General features: G+C 38.8%; 1 protein-coding gene across 1 annotated transcript in view; it reads right to left on the bottom strand.

Annotated features, from left to right (window-relative positions):
- Positions 1-23,299, bottom strand: part of egg (eggless) — a 351,731-nt gene that overhangs the window by 209,942 nt on the left and 118,490 nt on the right. The window contains exon 11 of the mRNA XM_068226657.1: positions 16,484-16,686. Coding sequence (XP_068082758.1) covers positions 16,484-16,686 — 203 coding nt within the window. The remainder of the gene's footprint in view (positions 1-16,483; positions 16,687-23,299) is intronic.

Raw genomic sequence — 23,299 nt, 5'->3', positions numbered from 1 at the left:
TCGTTATGGCGAGTGTAATCTAAAAGCAGCAGCAAAGGGAAGGAGAAACTACAGTATTCTAATGAAGCGAGTTGACTGCGTAGTACGAGTAAAGTAGATAATAATAATAATAATAATAATAATAATAATAATAATAATAATAATAATAATAATAATAATAATAATAATAATAATAATATCCCCGACCTGGCCAGGAATCGAACCCGGTGCCCTCTGAACCGAAGGCCAGTACGCTGACCATTCAGCCAATGAGTCGCACAGTAAAGTAGATGTTGGCTTGCATTATGGAGATAGTGGGTTCAAACCCCACCATCAATAGCCCTGAAGAGGATTATCTGAAACTTTCCATTTACACACCAGGCAAATAAATGCTGGGGCGGTACCTTAATTAACGCCATGGTCGCTTCCTTGTTAGTTACCTAACATTTAGCAGACATACTGATGAATTTAGCTGGTTGTGACAGGCAAAAAGTAGCACTGAAGATACTTCTATTTCCATTTTCAAACCAATATTAAAACTTGAACATTGTCTTGCTAAACACCAGCTGAACATTTTTTATGCAATGGAACATAGTGCGTTACTTAGATGTCATTTACGCAGACATTGTTTCTGCAATTGGCCCTTATGGAGAACATATGAGATAATATTTTGCATTCTTCTTAACAGACTGCATATATTTTGCAGTTATTCATGCAATAAATGAGCGTGATATTTCACGAGTTCAATATGCTAAATACTTTAAGGAGCTAGAGAGACATATTGGCAAGAAAGAGGATATGAAAAATTCCATGTTTATTGCTGTTACCAAAACATACGGTCCTTATTCATTATTTGTTCTCCAAATCCTAACTAACAAGGAAGCGACCATGGCGTTAATTAAGGTACCGCCCCAGCATTTATTTGCCTGGTGTGTAAATGGAAAGGATTTGAGTACCGGTATTTAGCCTGAAGGCTGGTTTTATCCTCAACACCTCCACCAACAGCTGTCATAGATTGTATAGGCATCACTGAAGAGGCATACTAGGGAAATTAGAAGTCAGGTACTGTAGTTTCCTGCTGCTTTCCTCACCGAGCCAGAAGTTGTTATAAGTCTATCAAGCCCACCGAAATGCACGCACCAACCGACCCTATGAGCCATTCATAACAGGTACTACTGACTACGAAATAATATTACTACCATTGCTCATACTTCAGACACTTTCATATTTTCAAAGCCAAGTATGAGACTGAGACAAGTCAATGAAAGTACAGTGAAACCTCGTTAGTGCATTCCTCATTAACAAGTTTTCTCGCTTAGCATGTCTTAAGTTCAAAGTCATGACTGTCATCGCATTAAATCTACAAAAAAAATACCTCACTTATTGCATCACAAGTTTTAGCTATTACTGATTAGTATGATCACATTTTTGCTAATCCTGAAAATTTTATTTGTCATCCTTTGTGAAAGAAATGTGATTTCCAACTAGAGTAAAAGCTGTCGCTACAGTTGGATGAGAACGGGAAAAGGTCTTGAATTATTGAACTTCACAGGATAAGTTGCACTTTCGGGGAACAAGCAGTTAGCTTCAGGAATGTTCAGTTTTGCTTGCCAGTTATCAGTGAGATTGCTGAATAACACAGTAAGCCTGTTTGTGCATATATTTCGTATTCCATTCAGAACTTTACAAATAAGAAGTATTTATAAAATCCTCCTTATCAATACAAATCAAATCATCTGTTGGATGGAACAGAGTCTATACATGTTTCAGCCTATTCTCAAGGCCAACTTCAGTAGCAGAACAATTATTACATAACATAAAACAAATTAAAAATCTTGATGATCTGAAATGACAATAATCGTGATTAATGAATTAAAAAACATATTGAGGTACAAAGTCGTCTCGTGTGATAGGTTGTTACTGATTGACAATTAAAACTTGCTGACTGTTAAAATGAAACTCTGTGCTGGGCAGTGTGGTGAGACCATCAATAACATGGATTAAAAAGTGTGTAGCATCTGTAATGAGAAAAAGAACTATGAATGGATGATAAACAAGTCAAAATATTGTGTGAAAAGAAAACTCAATCGACTTACTTGTAATAAAAAGTTGTCGTCTTGAGTGGAATGTCCTTATCAGTCTCAAGTCACATTGACAACTAAGCTTGTGTGTGGCTTACCGTGTGTCCATGCTGATGCGGTTGGGTGAGGAAGAGGAGAGGGAGGGGTGAAGGGGAGGGATGAGGTGAGTCGCGAGAGGGGGTGTTGAGGGAAGGGCGGGTCTTGTTCTAGAATGTCAGTAGCGAAACTCGTTTTTATTAATAAATTGTTCACATATGAGCGGGACAAAGGTTTCCAATAATACATTTTTCTTTTTGTTGATTTCATTTAGGTTGTGCACGGGATTGTTATATTGGTCAATATCTATGTAAATATTCTCCAGTATACAGATATTTTCATTTAAGAAATAATTAAGAAATTATTTTACGAGAAACTACTATTACGCTCTCTCACAAGACTCTAAAAGACACTTGAAGTGCGCCTGCGCTGTGAGTGAGTTTTTACATTGGTTGTTCCCCCTCCTGTCCCTTCCCCTTCCCTTCTCGAACGTAGTCCTGGTGGCTGGTTTCATCCAGCGTTAGGCTCTCATTAATTATTTGTCGCTCTCTTGAGCAATTACTGGGAGGTTCCTTTCGAACCCAAGGCTTCTGGACTGCGAACATCGGAGCGTAAGTCGTGAGTGAATGTTGTATGTGTGTGTATTGAGTGAAAGGTTAATGCTTGTGGCCGCGAATGGGTGTGTGTAAGTGGATTTGAGTTGTGCTTCTGTGTGTGCTGTGCTGCTTGGATGGGCCGGGTTCGTAGTCCAGGGGCCTATGGCCGGTTGAAGGCCGTTTCTTTTCTTTAATGTTAACTACTGGTCTCTATTATTTTCTGTGGATAACTGATCTTCTGTTCCGTTTTATACGTAAGAGGCCAATAGAGGTTTATTGGTTTACCTGTAACGAGTGTTTCTGCTATAATGTTATACATAATGTACATATGTTGTCTGTGAATAAAAGACAGATGGATTTGCAGGTGGAAAGCTCCGATTTTCCTAGGCCCTTATGTTAGCACCTTCTCAGGTGGTAGCAGAGCGTGGTTTCCATCTGTAAATTCAGTCTTGTCTATTATTCTTTCGTATTTAAAGGAGCAATTATGACTGATACTAGTAAAGATGCACTAGGGTCAATGGGACCCGTTAATGAAGATCAGATACGCGACTGTTTAGGTCTCGAATTGCTACGAACCGAGGAGCTGGGATATGAGTTGTGTATTAGGGGCGTTTCTCCTGCCGGTACATTAGACGATAATATTAGACTTCTTCGTTCCTCGTTACGTAACCCTGTTAGTTTATCGAGCTGTCAACCTTCCATTCTTCTTGAGAGTGCGTTAGGTCGTATCGGGGTTTCGCTGTCTCAAATAGAGTCCACGTTGGACGAGTTTAGTCAAGGTCAAAGTGATGTCACACGAAAGCAGATTCGTCGTATTAAAGCTCGCCTGCTTCATTACAGGAACCGTGTGTCTGATCTCCAGGCATTATTTGGTGATAGTATGGGCGATGATGTGAAAGCCTTGTTAGTTTTGTGGTCGAATAAAATTGAGACTCTTCTGGGGATGGGAGATAGCTTGTTTTCTGTCTCGGTTGAAAATAAGTCTGGTGATGTTGCTGAACTTACTGAACAGGGACTTTCGCAACCACCGGCTGGTCACCCCATTTCATCCGGCAATGATTCATGTGAGACAGAGAATATTTCTTCAGTCGTTAATTTTGCAAAGCTACCACATCCGCTGCAATTACTTATTAAAGGGATGAAGTCTTATTCTATTGACTCTATCGAACAAGTTATTGAGTTCCTGCGCACTCTAATTGAATTTCTCGAGCACAGTGCTGTATATGGTGTCAAAGATGATCTGATATTTCAAATAATTTATCCGCATGCTTCTGGAAACTTAGCCAGTCGCATAGCTGTGGCTATGTCTGAACGTGATTCTCTTGGGGATTTCCATTCGAAACTGTTACGTGAATGTATTTCTACCAGAGCATTATCATCTCTAGTGCAGCGACATTTCTTTCGAGTACAACGAAGTAATGAATCACTCTCAGAGTACGTTTGGGACATTAAAATGTTTTCGAGAGTTTTCCGCTTGAAATATTCGGAAGGTGAGATTGTGAGTTCTATTGTTGAAGGTCTGACGCCTGAGTATAGGTCTTATTTGTCATTTTCATCAAGGCCTAATTCTTTCCTTGAGCTAGAAAACGCTTGTGTTGCGGCAGAAGGAATGAAATATGCGGACTCACTCCGTAATATCGATAGACCGTCATCTAGTAGCGCTTCTGTCCCTGTTTCGCCTTCTGTAGACAAAACACGACGTTGTTTTCTGTGTAAATCGGCTGATCATCTACGAAATGCTTGCCCTCGGTGGCAGTTTTCTAAACCTAGCAGTAGTGACTCCGGTTCTCAGCCCGTAGAACATAAGTGTTACGAGTGTGGGTCTAACACACATGTACGTCCTAATTGTCCTGTACTTCAACGAAATCGTACCCAATCATCTACAGGTGATCGCGCCAATAGAAGCTGACTAGGAAAGCTATCATGTAACAGAGTAGCAGAAGGAGTGCCAGACGCACTCAACGGTCATTCGCCGATGTTCATTCCTGAAACTGAAGGTTGTTCTGATCTTTCAAGTTTGTTTGGGTCTCCTTGTAATTTGCGAGATTGGACTCGAGTAAAGGCCATTCATCGACCTCAACTGCCCTATTTGAATGTTAAACTAAATAAGGTACCATGTCTGCCCTAGTTGATTCTGGGAGCGTAGTGTCCTTGATTGATAAGGAACTTTATGAACTGTTAAAGAGCTCCAATAAGTTTAATAAACTAGAACCTGTGTCTTCTACGTATGTGACGGCGAATGGCAGTAAGCTAGGTATTCTTGGCAGATTTAGGGTTTCTGTAAGAATAGCTTCCTTTTCTTGGAAATTCAGCTTTGTGGTTGTGAACGAATTATCCTGTGCAGTCATTCTGGGAGCCGATTTCATTACACATTCTGGGCTCATTCTTAATTTGTCTGCAGGATCTATTCATTTTCAGTTTCAGCCCAAGGTATTAATCCCTGTGTTTCATCAATATCCTTTGAATGGAAATGTCAAGTCGAATGAGACTATGTTGTCGTCTGTTGATGTTGCCCTACCTGATGTGTCTCATCTGACGTCTGAGCAAGCAGGGTGTATTCAGAGTTTGTGTGAGGAATTTTCCGATGTCCTTACGGATAAACTGGGGCTAACAAACGTCCTCGAGTACAAGATCGAACTTACCAATCACACCCCTGTTAAATCACCACCGTATCGTTTAGCACCGCCCAAAATGAAAGTCCTCAAGGAGCAAATCCAAGCTATGTTAGATCAAGGTATCATTCGGAGGTCTACGTCTGCCTACTCGTCACCGGTATTTCTGGTTTCTAAACCACAAGGTGGGTTGCGTCCTGTAATTGACTACAGAGCACTGAATAGGAATATTGCTATTGAATCTGTCCCATTGCCTGATTTACAATCGTGTTTTGCTTGGTTTAGTAAGGCTACGGTCTTCACTTCCTTAGATCTGAATCAGGCATATTTTCAAATTCCCTTGGCAGAGGAGTCTAAGCATTTAACAGCTTTTGCTACAGACTGGAACCTTTTCGAATTCCAGAGAATCCCGTTCGGATTGGCCACGGGTGCTTCTGTTTTGTCTCGTCTGTTAGACACAGTTCTTTCTGACATCAAATTCAAGTTCGTTATAAATTATTTAGATGATCTGATTGTTTTCAGTGAGGATTTTGATCAACATGTCCATCATCTGCGTGAAGGTTTTAGCCGTCTTCAGAAGGCAGGTTTAACTGTCAAACCTACCAAGGTCTCGTTCGCCAGACCACAGATTTCGTTCTTGGGACATATTGTGTCATCTAGTGGAGTAATTATTGATCCTGATCGCACCAAATCAATAAGTGAGTTCCCTCCGCCTCGTGACGTGAAAGCCGTTGCCCGTTTCATCGGCATGTGTAATTTCTTTAGGAAGTTCGTGCCCAATTTCGCTCAGAGGGCTATTCCATTGAACTATCTGCGGAAGAAAGGAGTAAAGTTTGTTTGGGGATCGGAACAGCAAGTTGCTTTTGAGGATTTAAAATCTGCTATTGCTAACCCTCCTGTTTTAACTATCCCGGATTTCTCCAAGCGATTTATTGTTCAGACGGATGCTTCTGGGGGCGCTATTGCTGGAGTTCTTCTCCAAGACACTGAGCTAGGGCGCCGTCCGGTTGCTTATGCGTCCAGAACGTTAACCTCTGCGGAAGTAAAATTCTCTGTGTACGAGCTCGAAGCGCTCGCTGTCTTGTTCGCTTTGGAAAAATTCCGTTTTTACATTGAGCACTCTGAGTTCGACCTTGAGACGGACAATCAGGCTCTCTCTTGGGTTTTACGGAAGCCTCGTTCGACTGGTAGACTCGCTCGCTGGGCCGTCCGTATTTCCGCTTTTAAGTTCTCTGTGAAGCATATTAAGGGCGCCGAGAATGTTGTTGCTGACGCATTGAGTCGTATGTTTTACCCTGGTACTGATGATCTGGTAGAAGAAGAAAAGGTTGAGATAGCTAATTCTGTTCTTCTAGAAATTCCCGAATTGTTTCAGGGATTGCATGAGCATCAAGGAAAAGATGAAACTCTCGCTGGCATTATCCGGAGAATTTCTGAGGGAGAAGAAGTCAAGCCATACGTCATCAAGGATGGTGTGCTGCTTTGTGTTTCTCGTCATGATCGTAAGTTGAAAGTGGTTCTTCCATCTGCCATGGTCCCTATGATTTTCAAATATTTCCACGTTTCCCCTTTAGGTGGTCATCTTGGGATCTTCAAAACTCGAGCAAAGATTAGAAATCATTTTATATGGAAGGGTATGGATGGAGATATTCGTAAGTACATTCGATCTTGTACTATCTGTTCCTTAAGTAAGCCTGCTCAGAACACCCGATTAGGTTTCCTTGCCTCTGAACAAGCTAATCGCCCTATGGAGAAGCTGTTTGTAGACCATTTAGGACCTTTTCCGCGTTCCCGCTCTGGCCATAGATATGTGCTAGTTTGTGTTGATGCATTTTCCCGTTTCGTTTGGTTATTTCCCACGCGTGATGCCACAACCAAAAGTACTGTCTTATGTTTGAAACAGATTTTTGGAACGTTTGGTCCTTGCCAGTATCTAGTGTCGGACAATGCTTCAGTGTTCACTTCTCATGCATTCAAGAAGTTCTGTTTTGGGTTAGGGATAGACCATATTACGACTTCTCCCCACTACCCAAATCCTTCATATGCGGAACGTTTTAACCGCAACTTGAGATCAGCCTTAATTGCCTATCAATCAATTGATCACTCTCGTTGGGACTCTAATTTGGAATGGTTGTCTTTGGCTTTCAACTCGGCTAAGCATGAATCGCATGGGCAAACTCCTATCAAACTCATGTTTGCTTTCTCTCCTAATTCTCCATTAGCCAATCTCTGGTCGATTAATGACCTTTTGCCGGAGGTTATTGAGCCCTCCTCCATCCGTGAGACTTGGACTAGAGCCCGTCGTAATCTCCTTGCTTCTCACGCTCGTGTGGAACGTTATTATAATAAGGGTCGTAAAGCTGGTAATTTCAAGGTTGGAGATTCTGTCTTCATTAGGAATTATCCTGTGAGTTCTAAGGCCAATCGTCAGGCTGCTAAGCTAGCTCCACGATATCGAGGTCCCTGGGAAATTGTGAAGTATTTGACGCCCGTCACTCTTTTGGTTCGGGATAATTCAAACGGGAAATTGACCCGTGTACATCTTTCTCAGGTAAAGGCCACTTAATGCTTTATTAAGAGAATGTCTTGGTAACTACTGTTTTCGCCAAGTTTCGGTAATATACTATTGGTCTCTTGGTAATGTCTAAAGATATGAGGCGTTCTGCCTTTAAATATTGTAACTTATTCAGAAGCTGATGACCGAGATTGTAAATGTTTGGACCGCTGACATACAGGTCAATTATGGGATATGTATCATTTTATTTCCATAAATTTATGCCTGAAGCTATGATTTGTCAGGTCACATTTTGTATATTGTAAAGTATTTCCAGATTACTTACTTTTGTAAGTCCTGTATATATATATATATATATTTCTTAGTTTGACATGTCAATTCTTTGTTTTGAGGCCTCATATTAGATTAAGTATGTCTGTGTGTGTAATGTGCTGTCGTTCATTAGTTTACTACGTTTGAGAAGTATTCCTTGTTCCCCTATCCTTTTACCTCATTTTGGTGCCGCCTTTCTGCTGTGTTTGATTTATGTCGCAGGAATTTCCCTGGGAGCCAGTGTGGTGTTAACAAGACTTTGGAGTATCCTGAAAGCCGATCCTAATGAGTCGAGATGGCCAGTCGATCCACTAGGAGAAGTTTGCAGCCTCCCGCTTTGGTGCTTGGTGCTGTGCTACGTGATGTGGGGACAGCATTATTCTATTCCTATAACCCGCTGCCTCATCGAGGATATGCTGTGTGGTGACCTGAGAGACTGCTTCTCACCACTGCGATCTAGTCAGCTGTCCAGCTATTGGAGACGTTTGTCTCCTCTGTGCAGAGTGTCCTGCCCGCTCTGTTTACCTGCTATGAACTCGTACCCACAGTCGGCACACCTGGAGTGTGTGTGTCGCGTGCTGGGAAAAACCGGTTGGGTAGCTGACCTCGTCGGCTCCCTCCCAGAAGTCTCGCTTCGTGTATATCGACAGCTACTGTGTGAAGTGTTTTCTTTGCTATTCACTGCTACGCCTGTGTGTGTATTGCATCCCCAATGGACTAATAAAAACATCTGAAGTGTGTTGTATGGGCTTGGGCCAGTTTCAGGCGGGGAGGATATCACAGATATTTTCATTTAAGAAATAATTAAGAAATTATTTTACGAGAAACTACTATTACGCTCTCTCACAAGACTCTAAAAGACACTTGAAGTGCGCCTGCGCTGTGAGTGAGTTTCTACATTGGTTGTTCCCCCTCCTGTCCCTTCCCCTTCCCTTCTCGAACGTAGTCCTGGTGGCTGGTTTCATCCAGCGTTAGGCTCTCATTAATTATTTGTCGCTCTCTTGAGCAATTACTGGGAGGTTCCTTTCGAACCCAAGGCTTCTGGACTGCGAACATCGGAGCGTAAGTCGTGAGTGAATGTTGTATGTGTGTGTATTGAGTGAAAGGTTAATGCTTGTGGCCGCGAATGGGTGTGTGTAAGTGGATTTGAGTTGTGCTTCTGTGTGTGCTGTGCTGCTTGGATGGGCCGGGTTCGTAGTCCAGGGGCCTATGGCCGGTTGAAGGCCGTTTCTTTTCTTTAATGTTAACTACTGGTCTCTATTATTTTCTGTGGATAACTGATCTTCTGTTCCGTTTTATACGTAAGAGGCCAATAGAGGTTTATTGGTTTACCTGTAACGAGTGTTTCTGCTATAATGTTATACATAATGTTGTACATATGTTGTCTGTGAATAAAAGACAGATGGATTTGCAGGTGGAAAGCTCCGATTTTCCTAGGCCCTTATGTTAGCACCTTCTCAATACTGAGTAAGAGACCTTTCTCTTCATAGTGTAAGATCTTTAAATCTTGGTCAATTGTTGTGTATTTGTGATTTTCCTCCCTACAATGTTTGCTCATGGCTGAGTAGCGGTTGTACTTCAGGGCACTGAGTTGTTCAAAGTATCTTATATTGAAGCTATGGCCTGTTTGTCTAACGTATGTTGAAAAACAAGATTGGCATTTTAATTTGTATATCCCAGAGTTTGTAAATTTTTTGTTCCCAGTGACAGTATGAGAATTAAAAAATGTTTTTGCATTGGTGTGAACGGTCTTGAAAGCTATTTTTAACTTTTGTTTTTTAAAGATGTTTGAAATAGGATGTATGTTATTAACTTATTATTATTAAAGGTAAATGTGGTGAACTTCTCTTTAGGGGAAGATTCTTTTTCTAAGGTGGGTTTATTTTTAAATTTATTAAGGATTTTGTTCACGAAAGCTTTACTGAAACCATTACCTTCGGCTATTGTATAAATGGTGTTGATTTCCTTTTTAAAATTCTTACGGCATAAAGGAACATTAAGAGCTCTGAAAATTATATTATTAAAAGCTATCTTCTTCTGCATCCCTGGGTGTAGAGAAGTCTGGTGAATTGTGTTTATTGTGTGAGTGGGCTTCCCGTAAATATTAAAAGAAAGGGTTTTATTCTGATTGCGAGTGGCAGTTAAATAAAAATCATTAAGGGATATTATTGTACTCGGATTCTATCGTAAACTTTATATGTGGATCAAGGTTATTAAGTAATTCAAGAACTGTTTTGCTATCAGTAGTATGGAAATCTAGGATAATAAAAATATCATCAACATAGCGTGTCCAATGTTTGATACCATTAATTTTGCCTATAATATGAGTGTATTCAAGGAAATCTACATAAATATCAGCAAGGATTCCAGAGGCTGGTGACCCCATAGGAAGACCCTTCTGTTGGTATACGGTGTTATTGAAAGTGAAGAATCCTCGCTGATATTTACGTATATTTCCTTGAATACACTCATATTATAGGCAAATTTAATGGAATCAAACATTGGACACGCTACATTGATGATACTTTTATTATCCTAGATTCCCATACTACTGATAGCAATACAGTTCTTGAATTACTTAACCCTCTACTGCAGGAATTATTTTTCGTTTTCGTTTGGTGAAGAAAATTTCAAGCTTTAATGTTCAACATACGTTCAGTGTCTTAGATATACCAGCAATTATTAACTGGGGCTAATAGCTCAACACTCATATGTGACGTGGATTGCCATAATGGGATATATTGTAACCGTTCATCACCATGCCATAGGCATATTAGGAGGTTTAGTCAATCATATATGCCGTTTTCTGCAACATTCTATGACATATAATGTAGTAATTAGCAGTCTACATGCCGAACCGGGATGTGATTTGCGATATCCCAGCCCGAAGCGAGCCGTTTTCTGCGCTGTAACGAGAAAGGGATAGCGTAGTATTGCTGAACCTTGAAATCTCGCTCTCTTTTCGTGTGAGCGAGAAGGAAAGATAACGCTACGTGTGGAAATGCAGGTTGTCGGAGAGTGGGCTGAGTTAAGGTGTGTTAACCCCTGAGAAATAAATGTCCTTTACTAATTCAACACCGCATTCACTGGTGCCACTTCACTATAATTTACTAAAAAGAGGAAGAAGAACACCTTCATCAGAAATAATCTTTGGAAATTTATGAGTCAGGTTTCATTCGAACCGATGTATTTAATGCTAATTGTTGATGCATATAAATGAAATACTTTAATGGTGGGTCGGTAATGACGCTTGTCATATAGCAGTATGCAGATTAAAGATGACTGCTGAAATCTGACGTGTGGAAAAAAGTGGAAGATCTTGTGTGATGAACCATGACGCGTGATTTTCTAAAAGGACGCTTTTGAGATTGTGAATGACCCACTGATCGCTTTAGTTTTATATGTGATCAGTAGAAAGTAGAGGTCACAAGCTATAATTTGAGTGTTTTCACGTCGCTGAAAGATTCCGATTACCAGACCTTCAAATTCAGCAGGGTCACAATTTACCTCCCCCCTGATCATTTTGTCTGGAGGCTATAAGTAGAGCCAGGACCTAGGTACAGTATCTCATTGTCATTTGTGTAGCTGCAGTACTAACACGTTAGGAGTGATCTTGGATATCTGTTTATGAAGTGTTGTGTCATAGAAGCAAAACACATCAGTGCGATGTAAAATATCGCGAAATAAGCCATGTGGTACCAGATAATGTACAGTATGGATGAATAGAAGTCTTATCTCAACATTTTATATTTTAAATAAGAACAACAGTCAGTTGCAGCTCGTGGTGCAATCATCAGTGAAAGGGCAAACGCGTCAGGTTGACTAGAGGTAGTGAGACAGTTAATTACGTTCAGTAATTAACAATAACCGACCCAACGCATTTTACGAGTGAGTGACATTCAATAAAATTAAAGAATTATTCCTGACAAAATTAGCGTTTGCATACTCCATGGACACTCGTGGTGATAGTCTAGTGATTAATAGTGTGATTAATGGGGAAATGAACAGTGATTTCTACAAACTTGCCATTATTTGCATTAATTTATTTAAAGTCAGTAGTTTCCAGCAAAGCTTAAGGTTTACCGGCGAGATCCCTTTCATTCGCCAAAGCAGTCTCAATACCATTCTAATGATACGTTATAAGTAATGCGGATAATTTTCTGATTTTGCGAAGGATAGATCCCTTCTCATGTTTATGCATTGAATTAGCTCGTGATTGGAGTTTTAAATTTTTTACCCTGGAAGCTGGAGTATTTGAGTTCGACCCATGTTGGAGCGAAGAATTTAACCAGATACTATGGCTTGGTTAAGCCATAATCTTCGAGATGTATTGTGTGATATATGTTTGATATTTTTTAAAATGTAATGTGTTTATGTGTTTTATTATTTCCCAAAGTGTTCTGTGGTGATGGGTTCGATTCCAGCATTGGCTGATTTTTCTTTGAATATAATTTGTTAGGTAAACCCAGGATACACGTATGTGTTAAGTGTAAATATATAATTGTCGTGGTCAAATGGACCAAGTGTTTGATATACGGCAATGCAATCTCGTGTTTTAAAGGAAACGCACTTATGGGAATATATACTTTCTACAACCATGATAATTAACCAAATGATTTGAGGTATGCCGAGGACCAACTACAACTATGAATAAACTACAAGGACACGAAAAGATACTATATATATATATATATATATATATATATATATATATATATATAATTTTTGCATTATTCTTGACTATTTCTTGTTCATGTGTTGTAGTATGGCACCATCTCGTGTGATTTTATCAGTATAATAAAATGTTTAGCAAATAATATTTCAACGAAGATTCTTCTCATTTAATAATATTAGTGTATTCCTCTCATATTATAGAGAATCCTACTTTCATCATATTTTATGTAGTGCCTATTTTCTTTTTCGAACATTCCATTGCCCGTATGCTTTATGAGTTCAGCCGGTAATGCAATGAAAGTAGGGAGGACGAGACTTCAAACCTGGTAAGTGACTTCCGGAGGTTCTCATCCAACAATTCCATCTATACATCTGTTTGTGAAACCAAATTATGTAATAGTTGCCCTAAATTACCCAGTATTACAATATATATACACGATTTTCATGATCTTACGCTAAGCTTTTAACATTCAAAGACCGAACATTACTGCCTACTGGTCATGGGTACGCATTGCAAGGCGCAAGTATACTTGCATGACCGTGGGTCAGTAATGCCTTTGAGGTTGAGCCAGAGGTACTCCTGAAGCCTTTGGTAATTGAAGGAATGTCATTGAGTCATGTGAGAGAATCTATATGTGTACTTACTGCTATTGTAGTCCTGAGGTAGTATATGGTTTGGGAGCATGTTGTGTACTGCTCCGTGTTTGTCTCGGGCTAACGCCAGTTGCTGTAAGGGGAAGGGGAGTGGGTGGCTGTTGAGGGGGTAGGGGTGGAGTTGGGCGTGTTTTCCGGTGGTCCGGTCTGAGAGACTCCTCCAATATATTAGTATCACTCACATCTTATTTTTATCCTTCACAGATAATCATTACACTCTCACACAACCACAAAAAAGGGAAGTAGCCACCACTCTGGTTTAATGCCATACAACTTTACTTAATATGGCACAGGACATCATGACTCATCTTTTAATGTAAACAACAGGATTTTATATATGGCAAGCTGTAATTTTTACACTTCCATCTAAGCCTCAACTGAATCTACACTACTTCAATGGTTTGTTTGCCTTTCAGAGATGTAAAGTGTTTCTTATACTTTGTGTACATATGGTGACAAAAATCTTTCTAACAATAAATTTGTATTTTTAAAGTGTACTCATATCACAATTCAAACCATTGAGTTTTTAATATAATGTACAGTTATGGACAATAAGACTTAATTATAGTAGTCAAACTGAAGAATCAAGAAACAGTGCAACCCATAAACATAAACATTTACAACACATGTCACATAGACAAATGATAACATATACTTAATCTCCAATTTGACGAATGCCCTACTCATGAGTACAACCTGACATGTTATCGCCATATGATATTCCTTTTTAGATATGGTAATGTTTGCAATTGCACAATGCGTTATATGTATATGTATGTTCAGCTGAGGGTGACCCGCTAGAGTCGAAACCGGTCCTGTATTTTTAATAGTAAATAAACAAGTATTGATTAGGTGGAATTCTTCTCCGCTTTGCATTTGTGTGGATTATCAATACGGAGTCCGGCTCCATGGCTAAATGGTTAGCGTGCTGGCCTTTGGTCACAGGGGTCCCGGGTTCGATTCCCGGCAGGGTCGGGAATTTTAACCTTAATTGGTTAATTTCGCTGGCACGAGGGCTGGGTGTATGTGTCGTCTTCATCATCATTTCATCCTCATCACGACGCGCAGGTCACCTACGGGTGTCAAATCAAAAGACCTGCATCTGGCGAGCCGAACATGTCCTCGGACACTCCCGGCACTAAAAAGCCATACGCCATTTCATTTCATCAATACGGACATGAAGCTCATAAATTATGATACCGTAGCCAACCAGGCAAAACGGAGCGCTATAAATACCAAAACTTGAAGAGCAAAGTAATGAATGCAATTAAGAGCATTGCTTTTCTGAAGGAATGTCTAATTAATGATTTAACACCTAAATTTCTCAGGAAGTACAATAACAAACACAAAATTACTACTCAAACACACAAATGAACAAATAAGATTTGGCTAAAACGAGAAATTAAATTCCTATACCATAAAACATCATCTTAATAACGAATTGTACCAAGCACACCTAAAGGCATCCCATGAGCTACCACACAGCTACTGGGAATACTTCCAACAGATTTCCAAAGAAAAATTTTAAAACTTAGAGATTCTCAAATAAACACTGAATAAGAAACTAGAAACACTCAAGCAACCACTCGAACCAAAACCGCAAACCAAGTTCCCGAACATGAATTCCCCACCCTTCCTAACGGCGTCACTGGAACACAGATTTCACCCACCTATGAAAAGTCTAACAGAAACAGAATTCGATGAAACGGAAACTGTCATATTGAGCAAGGGGCCCAAACACAAGTGGGGAAATACATCAACTTTCCAGAACATCATAACCATCATCACAGAAACCGAAAACGCTATACAAAAAATTCCATTCGATTTACGCGATGAAGCCAGATATGAAATCAAAAAGACTTCCACAATATATTAATAGAACCCACAACAATAGTCAAAACAAAAACACTATCAACAGTTCACATATTAAAAAAACTCAAGGACAAGATTAAACAGAACAACCTATTCATAACCATAGCCGACAAAGGTAATACTACTGTTATCATCGACAAGGATGAATATAAGAAGTTATTATATTAATAACTTCTTATTCTGAAATCCAATACAGTTTTATAATGAGGTTCATAACTTGTAAGGATGAATATATAACAAAAACTAAAGAATGTTTTCAAGATAATACCTTTCATATCAAACGTCAAGTTCCAACCACTAATATACAAAGAAATTTCAAAACATTACTAACAGATACACATTTTCTTTTAACTGAAGAAGAATCCACAAAACTTATCATAATGAACCCACAATTCTGTGGCTTGGTTCTAAAAGGGCCAATGTAATTTTTTATCGAAATTGAGATATTAACTGACACAAACGCGTTTTTCCTGGCTTGCAATATGGTAAAAGGGCCAATGTTTCTGTTAAGTACAACGAACAGTTAACGTTTAATTAAATAAGTCCTTGCCAATAATATTAGATTACCAATAAAGATTAGAGATCTGCCAATTTTTAAAGAATCCGATAGAAAAAATTAGTGTTTAATAAGGTGACTTCCACAAAGAAAGTATAAAGTTATTTAAAGTTAGTTGTTGAAAAAAATAATTGGAAAACTATAATCAAAACTTCAAATGTTCATAGCTCAAAAACAGGTTTTTTGACATTGGCCCTTTTAGAACCAAGCCACAGAATTATCAACCATCAAAGCTTACCCCAAAATACATAAGAAACACATACCAATGAGACCCATCATTAATTACGGATCAAGCCTGACCTGTAAACTTTCACAATTTATTCAGAAATTCCTTAAAAACACTGTATGTATTCTTAGCCAAAAAAAAAAAAAAGGTACGGAATTCAATAGATTTTTGCAATATTACGAAAGAATTAAAGGTTGAACAATACCATATCCTTGCATCATTCGACATAACAAACATGTATCCTAATATACCCACACATAAAACCATAAAAATAAGTGAGTCCAATTTATAAAACTACAGTTACAGACTGAAAGGTAAGGAGAAGTAAGATAAAATCTTGCAAACTCAACAGATTCCAAGTTATACATACCTTCTTGAGAGAGGAAATGCCAAGTCCTCGGTGTCTGCTGAAAGTGCTCTGGTTCTTGCGAGCAGCAGCTTGAGCCAATTCTGCAAAGAGTGGTCCAAGGCGCGTGGAACCACGGTAGATCCACTCTGTCCGTCCATCAGCATCAAAATGCATCTTAACAAGGGATCCATCAACTTCTGCCACTCTTGCTATCCACCACTTGCCTGTGCATAACATTTCCCCACATAACGAGCAAGAATATGAATATTCTTAATTCAGTTCAATTCAAAGAAAAGGAAAGAAAAAATCACCACTCAATGGAAAGGTAAATATAATTTTCTCTCGCCACCATAAGACCTATCTGATGTAGGTACGGTGTAAAAAGCAAACTGTAAAAAAAGTACTTCAATCAATCACCAATGATCTTGCATTTAGGGCAGTCACATAGGTGGCAGATTCCCTATTAGTTCTTTATCTCATATTTTAATTTATTTATAATTGTTTACCTAGCTTTTTCTTAAATATTTTCAACGAACTTGGAAATATATTGAACATTTCCCCTGATCATTTATTCCAAACCCTTACTCCTCATCCTATAAATATTTGCCCCAATCTGTCCTCTTGAATTCCAATTTTATCTTCATATTATGATCTTTCCTACTTTTAAAAGTTGCATTCAAGCTTATTCTTCTACCTATGTCATTCCACGCCAACTTACAACTGGCAGATCGAAACATACCACATACTGTAAAAGTTTCAAACAAATTTATTAAAAAAACCACCATTCCAATACTTTACAATCTTTAAGTTTAAGATACAAATATTACATATATGTTAAAATGGGACATGTTTCGCTTAGGCTTTGTAAGCATCTTCAGCCATACTTAATCTAAAGCTAAGATTGTAAAGTATTGGAATGGTGGTTTTTTAATAAATTTGTTTGAAACTTTTACATTCTGTACTCCAATACAGCTATCATAATGACTCATAACATGTAACATACCACATAACGATAAGATATCTATTAGGTTCAACCTTTTCAATACTAATTAGGTACGTGTTTATGATACAAATACCTTTTGTTCAACTTTGGGACCGGTTTTGACATATATAATGTCATCATCAGCCATATAAGCAAAGACACAATCTGTAACTGATTATTCACACCATGTGTCATAACAGAAGAGTAACGGCTTAATAATTAAATCTGGCGCAGTGACACATTGAAGTAAACATAAAGTCTCTCATTATTCAAGGAATAATAAATAATAATAATAATAATAATAATAATAATAATAATAATAATAATAATAATAATAATAATAATAATAATAATTAAACATACCGCATAGTCGAGGATCTCGTCTCCTTACTCCCAAGTCTTCCCACCTTAAAGTTTGCAACATTTCAGTAACACTACTCCTTTGTAGAAAATATCCCAGAACAAATCATGCTGCTTCCTTTCGAATTTTTTCTAGTTCTTATATCAAGTAATCATAGTGAGGGTCCCATACACTGGAGTCCTACTCTGACTGCAGTCTTACCAGAGACTTAAACGCCTTCTCCTTTACTTCCCTACTACAGCCCTTAAATATTCTCATAACCATGTGAAGAGATCTGTAACCTAACTACCTCGTTAATATGATTACCCCAATGAAGATACATGAAGATACTTACATTGTTCCCCATGAGATACTATCACCCCATCCACACCATAATTAAAACTAAGAGTACTTTTCCTCTAGGTGAAACTTACAACTTGACTTTTCATCCCATTTACAATCATACCACTGTCTACTATCCATCTCACTACATTGTTTAAGACCTTCTGCAGTCACTCACAATCCTGCAATTCATTTACTACTCAATACAGTATAACATCATCCACAAATATCCTTATCTATGATTTCAGATCTTTACTCATACCATTTATATATATACAGGTAAACCCCATTATACGCGGATTTCTTATACGCGATTTCGCATATAAGCGATCTTTTTTGCATAGGCCTAGCGCTGCCATCTGTTAATGTGAAAGCTATAATGTCTTGTACATACACTAAGTCGCAGTCCGGCTCCATGGCTCCATGGCTAAAGGGTTAGCGTGCTGGCCTTTGGTCACAGGGGTCCCGGGTTCGATTCTCAGCAGGGTCGAGAATTTTAACCTTAATTGGTTAATTTCGCTGGCACGGGGGCTAGGTGTATGTGTTGTCTTCATCATCATTTCATCCTCATCACGACGCGCAAGTCGCCCACGGGAGTCAAATCAAAAGACCGGTATCTGGCGAGTCGAACTTGTCCTCGGACACTCCTGACACTAAAAGCCATACACCATTTAATTTCACTACGTCGCATGCCAAGGTTTAACGAGGCAAGCGCATGTCTGACGACGGTTTAATATTAAGATGGTGATTGATATTATTGAAGACGCATGGACTGACATTACTCCGAAATGTATAAATGGTGTATGGAGGAAACTGTGGTCTGATGCTGTGTCAGTGATAGATTATGAAGTGATCAATGACGTCACCGGTGCAACAAGAAATTGCGGACATGGCACGGCAGATTGGATTCATTGATAACAATGAAGATAATGTGTGTGGACTCCAAAGTCTCATTCCGAAGATCTGAGCAACGAAAATTTGATCATTTTGAATGAGAATAGTAATAAAGAAGAACCAAAAGTCGAGGAAGCTCAGCCTCTTAAAAAGCTGACAGCGAAGAAAATGGCCGAGCCCTTCAGAATGATCGACGCTGTAATGGCAATTTTGGAAGAAAATAATCCTGAAAAGGTAAAGAATACAATAACACTTCAGCTGCAAAGGATTTGCACGATAGGAAATCCACGACAGAAACTGAACCGACTACAGCATTATCAGATTCTTCCGATGTAGATGATCTAGCGCCTATTTCGGGTATGTAGATAGACTTTGTGAAATTATTTTAGTTTATTATTGGTGTGTTTCAGTGTTAAATTTTTATTTATAAATTTTTGCATTAAAATGCGTTTCAGAAATAAGATAATGGTTATTTTTTTTTTTTTGTAAAAATACTAAGAATCTCTGCTCATTTAAACTTTATGAGAATAAACGGAAACCTAACCCTATATTTTACATATTTTATATGTATGTATGACTCTCGATTTACGCGAATTTGGTATGCGCGGCAATTCCGTGGAATGTAACTATCGCGTATGATGGAGTCTACCTGTATAAGAAAACATACAGGTTAAATAATATTGCCCTGCACCCCCCCCCCCAATCATTACAGGATCATAACGCTTCACCTACTCTAATACTCCGAGTTCTATTTTCTAGAAATGTAGCCACCCATTCAAACACTCATTTGTCTAGTCCAAGTGCCCTCATTTTTATCAGCAATCTCCCATGATCTACCTTATCAAAAGCCTTGGATAGGTGAAGAGCGATACAGTCAATTTGACCTCCTGAATCTAAAATATCTGTTATATCTTGCTGGAATCCTAGAAGTTGAGCTTCAGTGGAATAACCTTTCCTAAAGACGAACTGCCTTCTATCAAACCAGTTCATAATTTTGCAAATGTGTCTAATATAATCAGTATGAATACTTTCCCGGAGCTTACAAACTACACATATCAAGCTGACTGGCTTGTAATTTTCCGCTTTATGTTTGTCACCCTTTACCTTGTACACTGGGGTTACTACTGCAACTCTCCATTCATTTGGTATAGCTCCTAATTGACAGTAATCACATAATTATTTCAGATATGGCACTATATCCCCACCCATAGCCTTTAATATATCCCCAGAAATTTTACCAACCCCAGCTGCCTTTCTAGCATTCAACTTTTGTAATTTCTTACAAATGTCTTCATTATCATAGGTAGATTTCAGTATTTCACCATTATTAGTTGCCTCCACTATCAGGAAATTTTCTTTACATCCAACTACCCTTACATATTGCTGACTGAATATGTCTGCCTTCTGTAAGTACCGCATAAAAACTCCCCTTTTCATTAATGGTCCCAGGAATGTCCTTCTGGGAACCTGTTTCTGCCTTAAAGTACCAATACATGTCCTTCCATTGCTCCCTAAAATTCTGGTGGGTCACAATTATGTTCGCCATCAAGATATCCATAGCTGACTTTTTTCACTGAATTCAATTTCCTAGTGAGCTCCCTAAATCTCTTTTTACTCCCGCAAACATTTGTAACTCTTCTTTCTAACCTGTGCATCCTTCTTAATCTCTTTATTTCCCTGTTATAATATAATGGGTCTTGCTATTCCTCACCACTTTTAAAGGTACATATCTGTTTTCACACTCCTCAACATTTTATTGCTTTACACCCATCCCATAGACTGTTTATGTTTTTATTTACAGTTTTCCACTGTACATAATTGCTTTTTAAAAATTTCCTCATTCCAGTCTTATCAGCCATATGGTACTGCCTAATAGCCCTACTTTTACAACATTCATTTTTTAATACATTCATTTTTAACTCTGACAAAGGCTTATACCATTTATCACTTCAGTTTCCCTATAGAGCTCATCTGGTTTTATCAGCACCACGTCTAGAATATTTTTCAACTCTAATTGGTTCCAGCACTTTCTGATTCGGCTGTCCTTCCCATAATAACTTATTCGCCATTTGTTGATCATGCTTTATGTCATTCACATTCCCTTCCTAGTTAACATTTCGCAAGTTCAGATCACCCGCTAAAATAATGTTCCTCTCAGTATCGTTCCCCACATGGCTGATTATCTTATCAAATAATTCTGCATCAGCATCAGTGCCAGCCTTGCCAGGTCTGTACACCCCAAAAGCATCAAGTTGGCTATTGTCTTTAGAGATGTGTCTTACACCTAGAATTTCATGTTCCTCAACTTTAACTTTTTCGTAGCTTAGAAATTCTTTCACCAATATAAATACTCCCCCTCCGATCAGTCCAAACCTGTCTCTATGATAAACACTCCACATCTGTGCGAAAATTTCTGCATTCATAGTATCACTTCTCAGCCAAGTTTCAATTCCTATTACAATATCTGGTAAATATATATCTATCAAATTACTTAACTGTATTCTTTTCTTTACAATACTTCTACAGTTTAACACTATCAATTTTATGTCATCCTTACTAGACTTCATGCTTCCTATAGTTATCAACGTTCCCTGGTTCACCCCGTTTCCCTGAATGTACCTTCATATAACTCTTCCACATAGACCTCCTTATATGTACCATTGTGGTTCAAATGAAGACCATCTGAGCGTAGATCCTACCTCTTACCCACCCATTAGGATCTACAAATCTGACTCCCAATTTTGCACATACCCCCTTCCATGGTCTCATTTAAAACCCCAATTGCCCTCCATTCAGTAACCCACTGATAACAATCTCTGCTTCTTTAAACTTCTTCTGTGCTGCCGTAACCAGATCCCAAACATCTTGAACTATGTTAGCACGAATTGCTGCTTGCCTTACGTTGTTGGTACCAACATGAAAAAATTACCACCTTCTCCTTACCCTCCTCCTTCCCTTCTATTTTTCTGAACATCTGCCTTAACCTGATTCCTGGATAACCAGAGAAGAGCTCCACTTGAGACATAGATTAAGTCCTCTACAGAACTTCTGTAACCAAATAAATGACACTGAAACACAATATGGTCAATTGTTCCTCTTCTTCACAATCATACTGTGGTGGAATCTTCCACCCCCATTTGAACAGGGTAGCTCCACATTTACCTTGGCCAGTCCTAACTCTGTTTAACATCCTCCACTGTCATCTGGTAAGGAGAAATCCATCTGGGCACTCCGAGTGATTCTTAATTACATTTTTTAATTTTAGTTTTATAACTGTTACGTTCTTCAGTCTGCCACAAACAGATTTAATTTTTTTAAACTGACAAAAAAAAAAAAAAGAAATATGGCAAGAAATATGAAAAAGAAACAACTTAATTAAAACAGAATGATCCATTTTATTTTTGCAAGAACATCATCAGTTTCTATCAAAACACACTCAAAATTATTTAGAAATGTAGAAACATTTATGTTTGTTTATGTTTAAATCCTTAAAAACGTGAAACCTGGAACTTATCTTAAAGAAGTCCTCATTTCTCTCCACTATAGCATAGAATGCAAGTTGTTGTAATAGCGGTACTGTGTCATTGGAGTGAGTCCAGCTGGCTAGTTAATCTGTTAACCCTCCCCCACGTCACGCCTCCTGCCCTGCCTAGGTCAAAGACACGCTGAACTTTACTTTTAGTTGCTGTCTGTACAATTTTTTGTTGCTCCCCTTGTTGTCGTTGTTGTTGTTTTACAGAACTGAGATCCCCACTCCCATTCAATAGTAAATGGTATTCCAACTCTCAGGATCACTTACTAGGCCACTGGACCAATGCCCATGGTTCATGAACTACGAATTGACTACAGTAATCTCCACCACGAACCACTCAATTTTTACGAAGGGAGTTCAATATACAATGCAACATTTTTTCTAAAAGCAGGCTGGTTTTATTGAGGATTCAAAAACACCATGTTATTCCCCAATCCTTTTGCTACAATACCCTGGGGATTTTTTTTTTTTCCTAGTTGCTTTACGTCGCACCCTGTTTTTCAACATACCCTCCGTTCAATGCTATGGCCTTATACCAACATAATGCGGTATGCCAGTATGCCTGCATGCTACCACTCGACTGGTCAATGTCGGAGCCAATGTCGTGCTGCATCGATAACTTTCCCATCATCCACATAGTGCTTTCCATGGAGTGCATCCTTCATTGGGACAGATGGAAGTCAGAAGGTGCGAGATGGTGGATGAGGAAGAACAGTCCACTGATGTTTCCTGTCGGGTGCGCAGGCT

This window comes from Anabrus simplex, chromosome 1, assembly GCF_040414725.1.
Source record: "Anabrus simplex isolate iqAnaSimp1 chromosome 1, ASM4041472v1, whole genome shotgun sequence".
In the NCBI taxonomy this organism is placed as follows: domain Eukaryota; kingdom Metazoa; phylum Arthropoda; class Insecta; order Orthoptera; family Tettigoniidae; genus Anabrus; species Anabrus simplex.
This window is presented reverse-complemented; position numbering and strand designations above follow the sequence as displayed.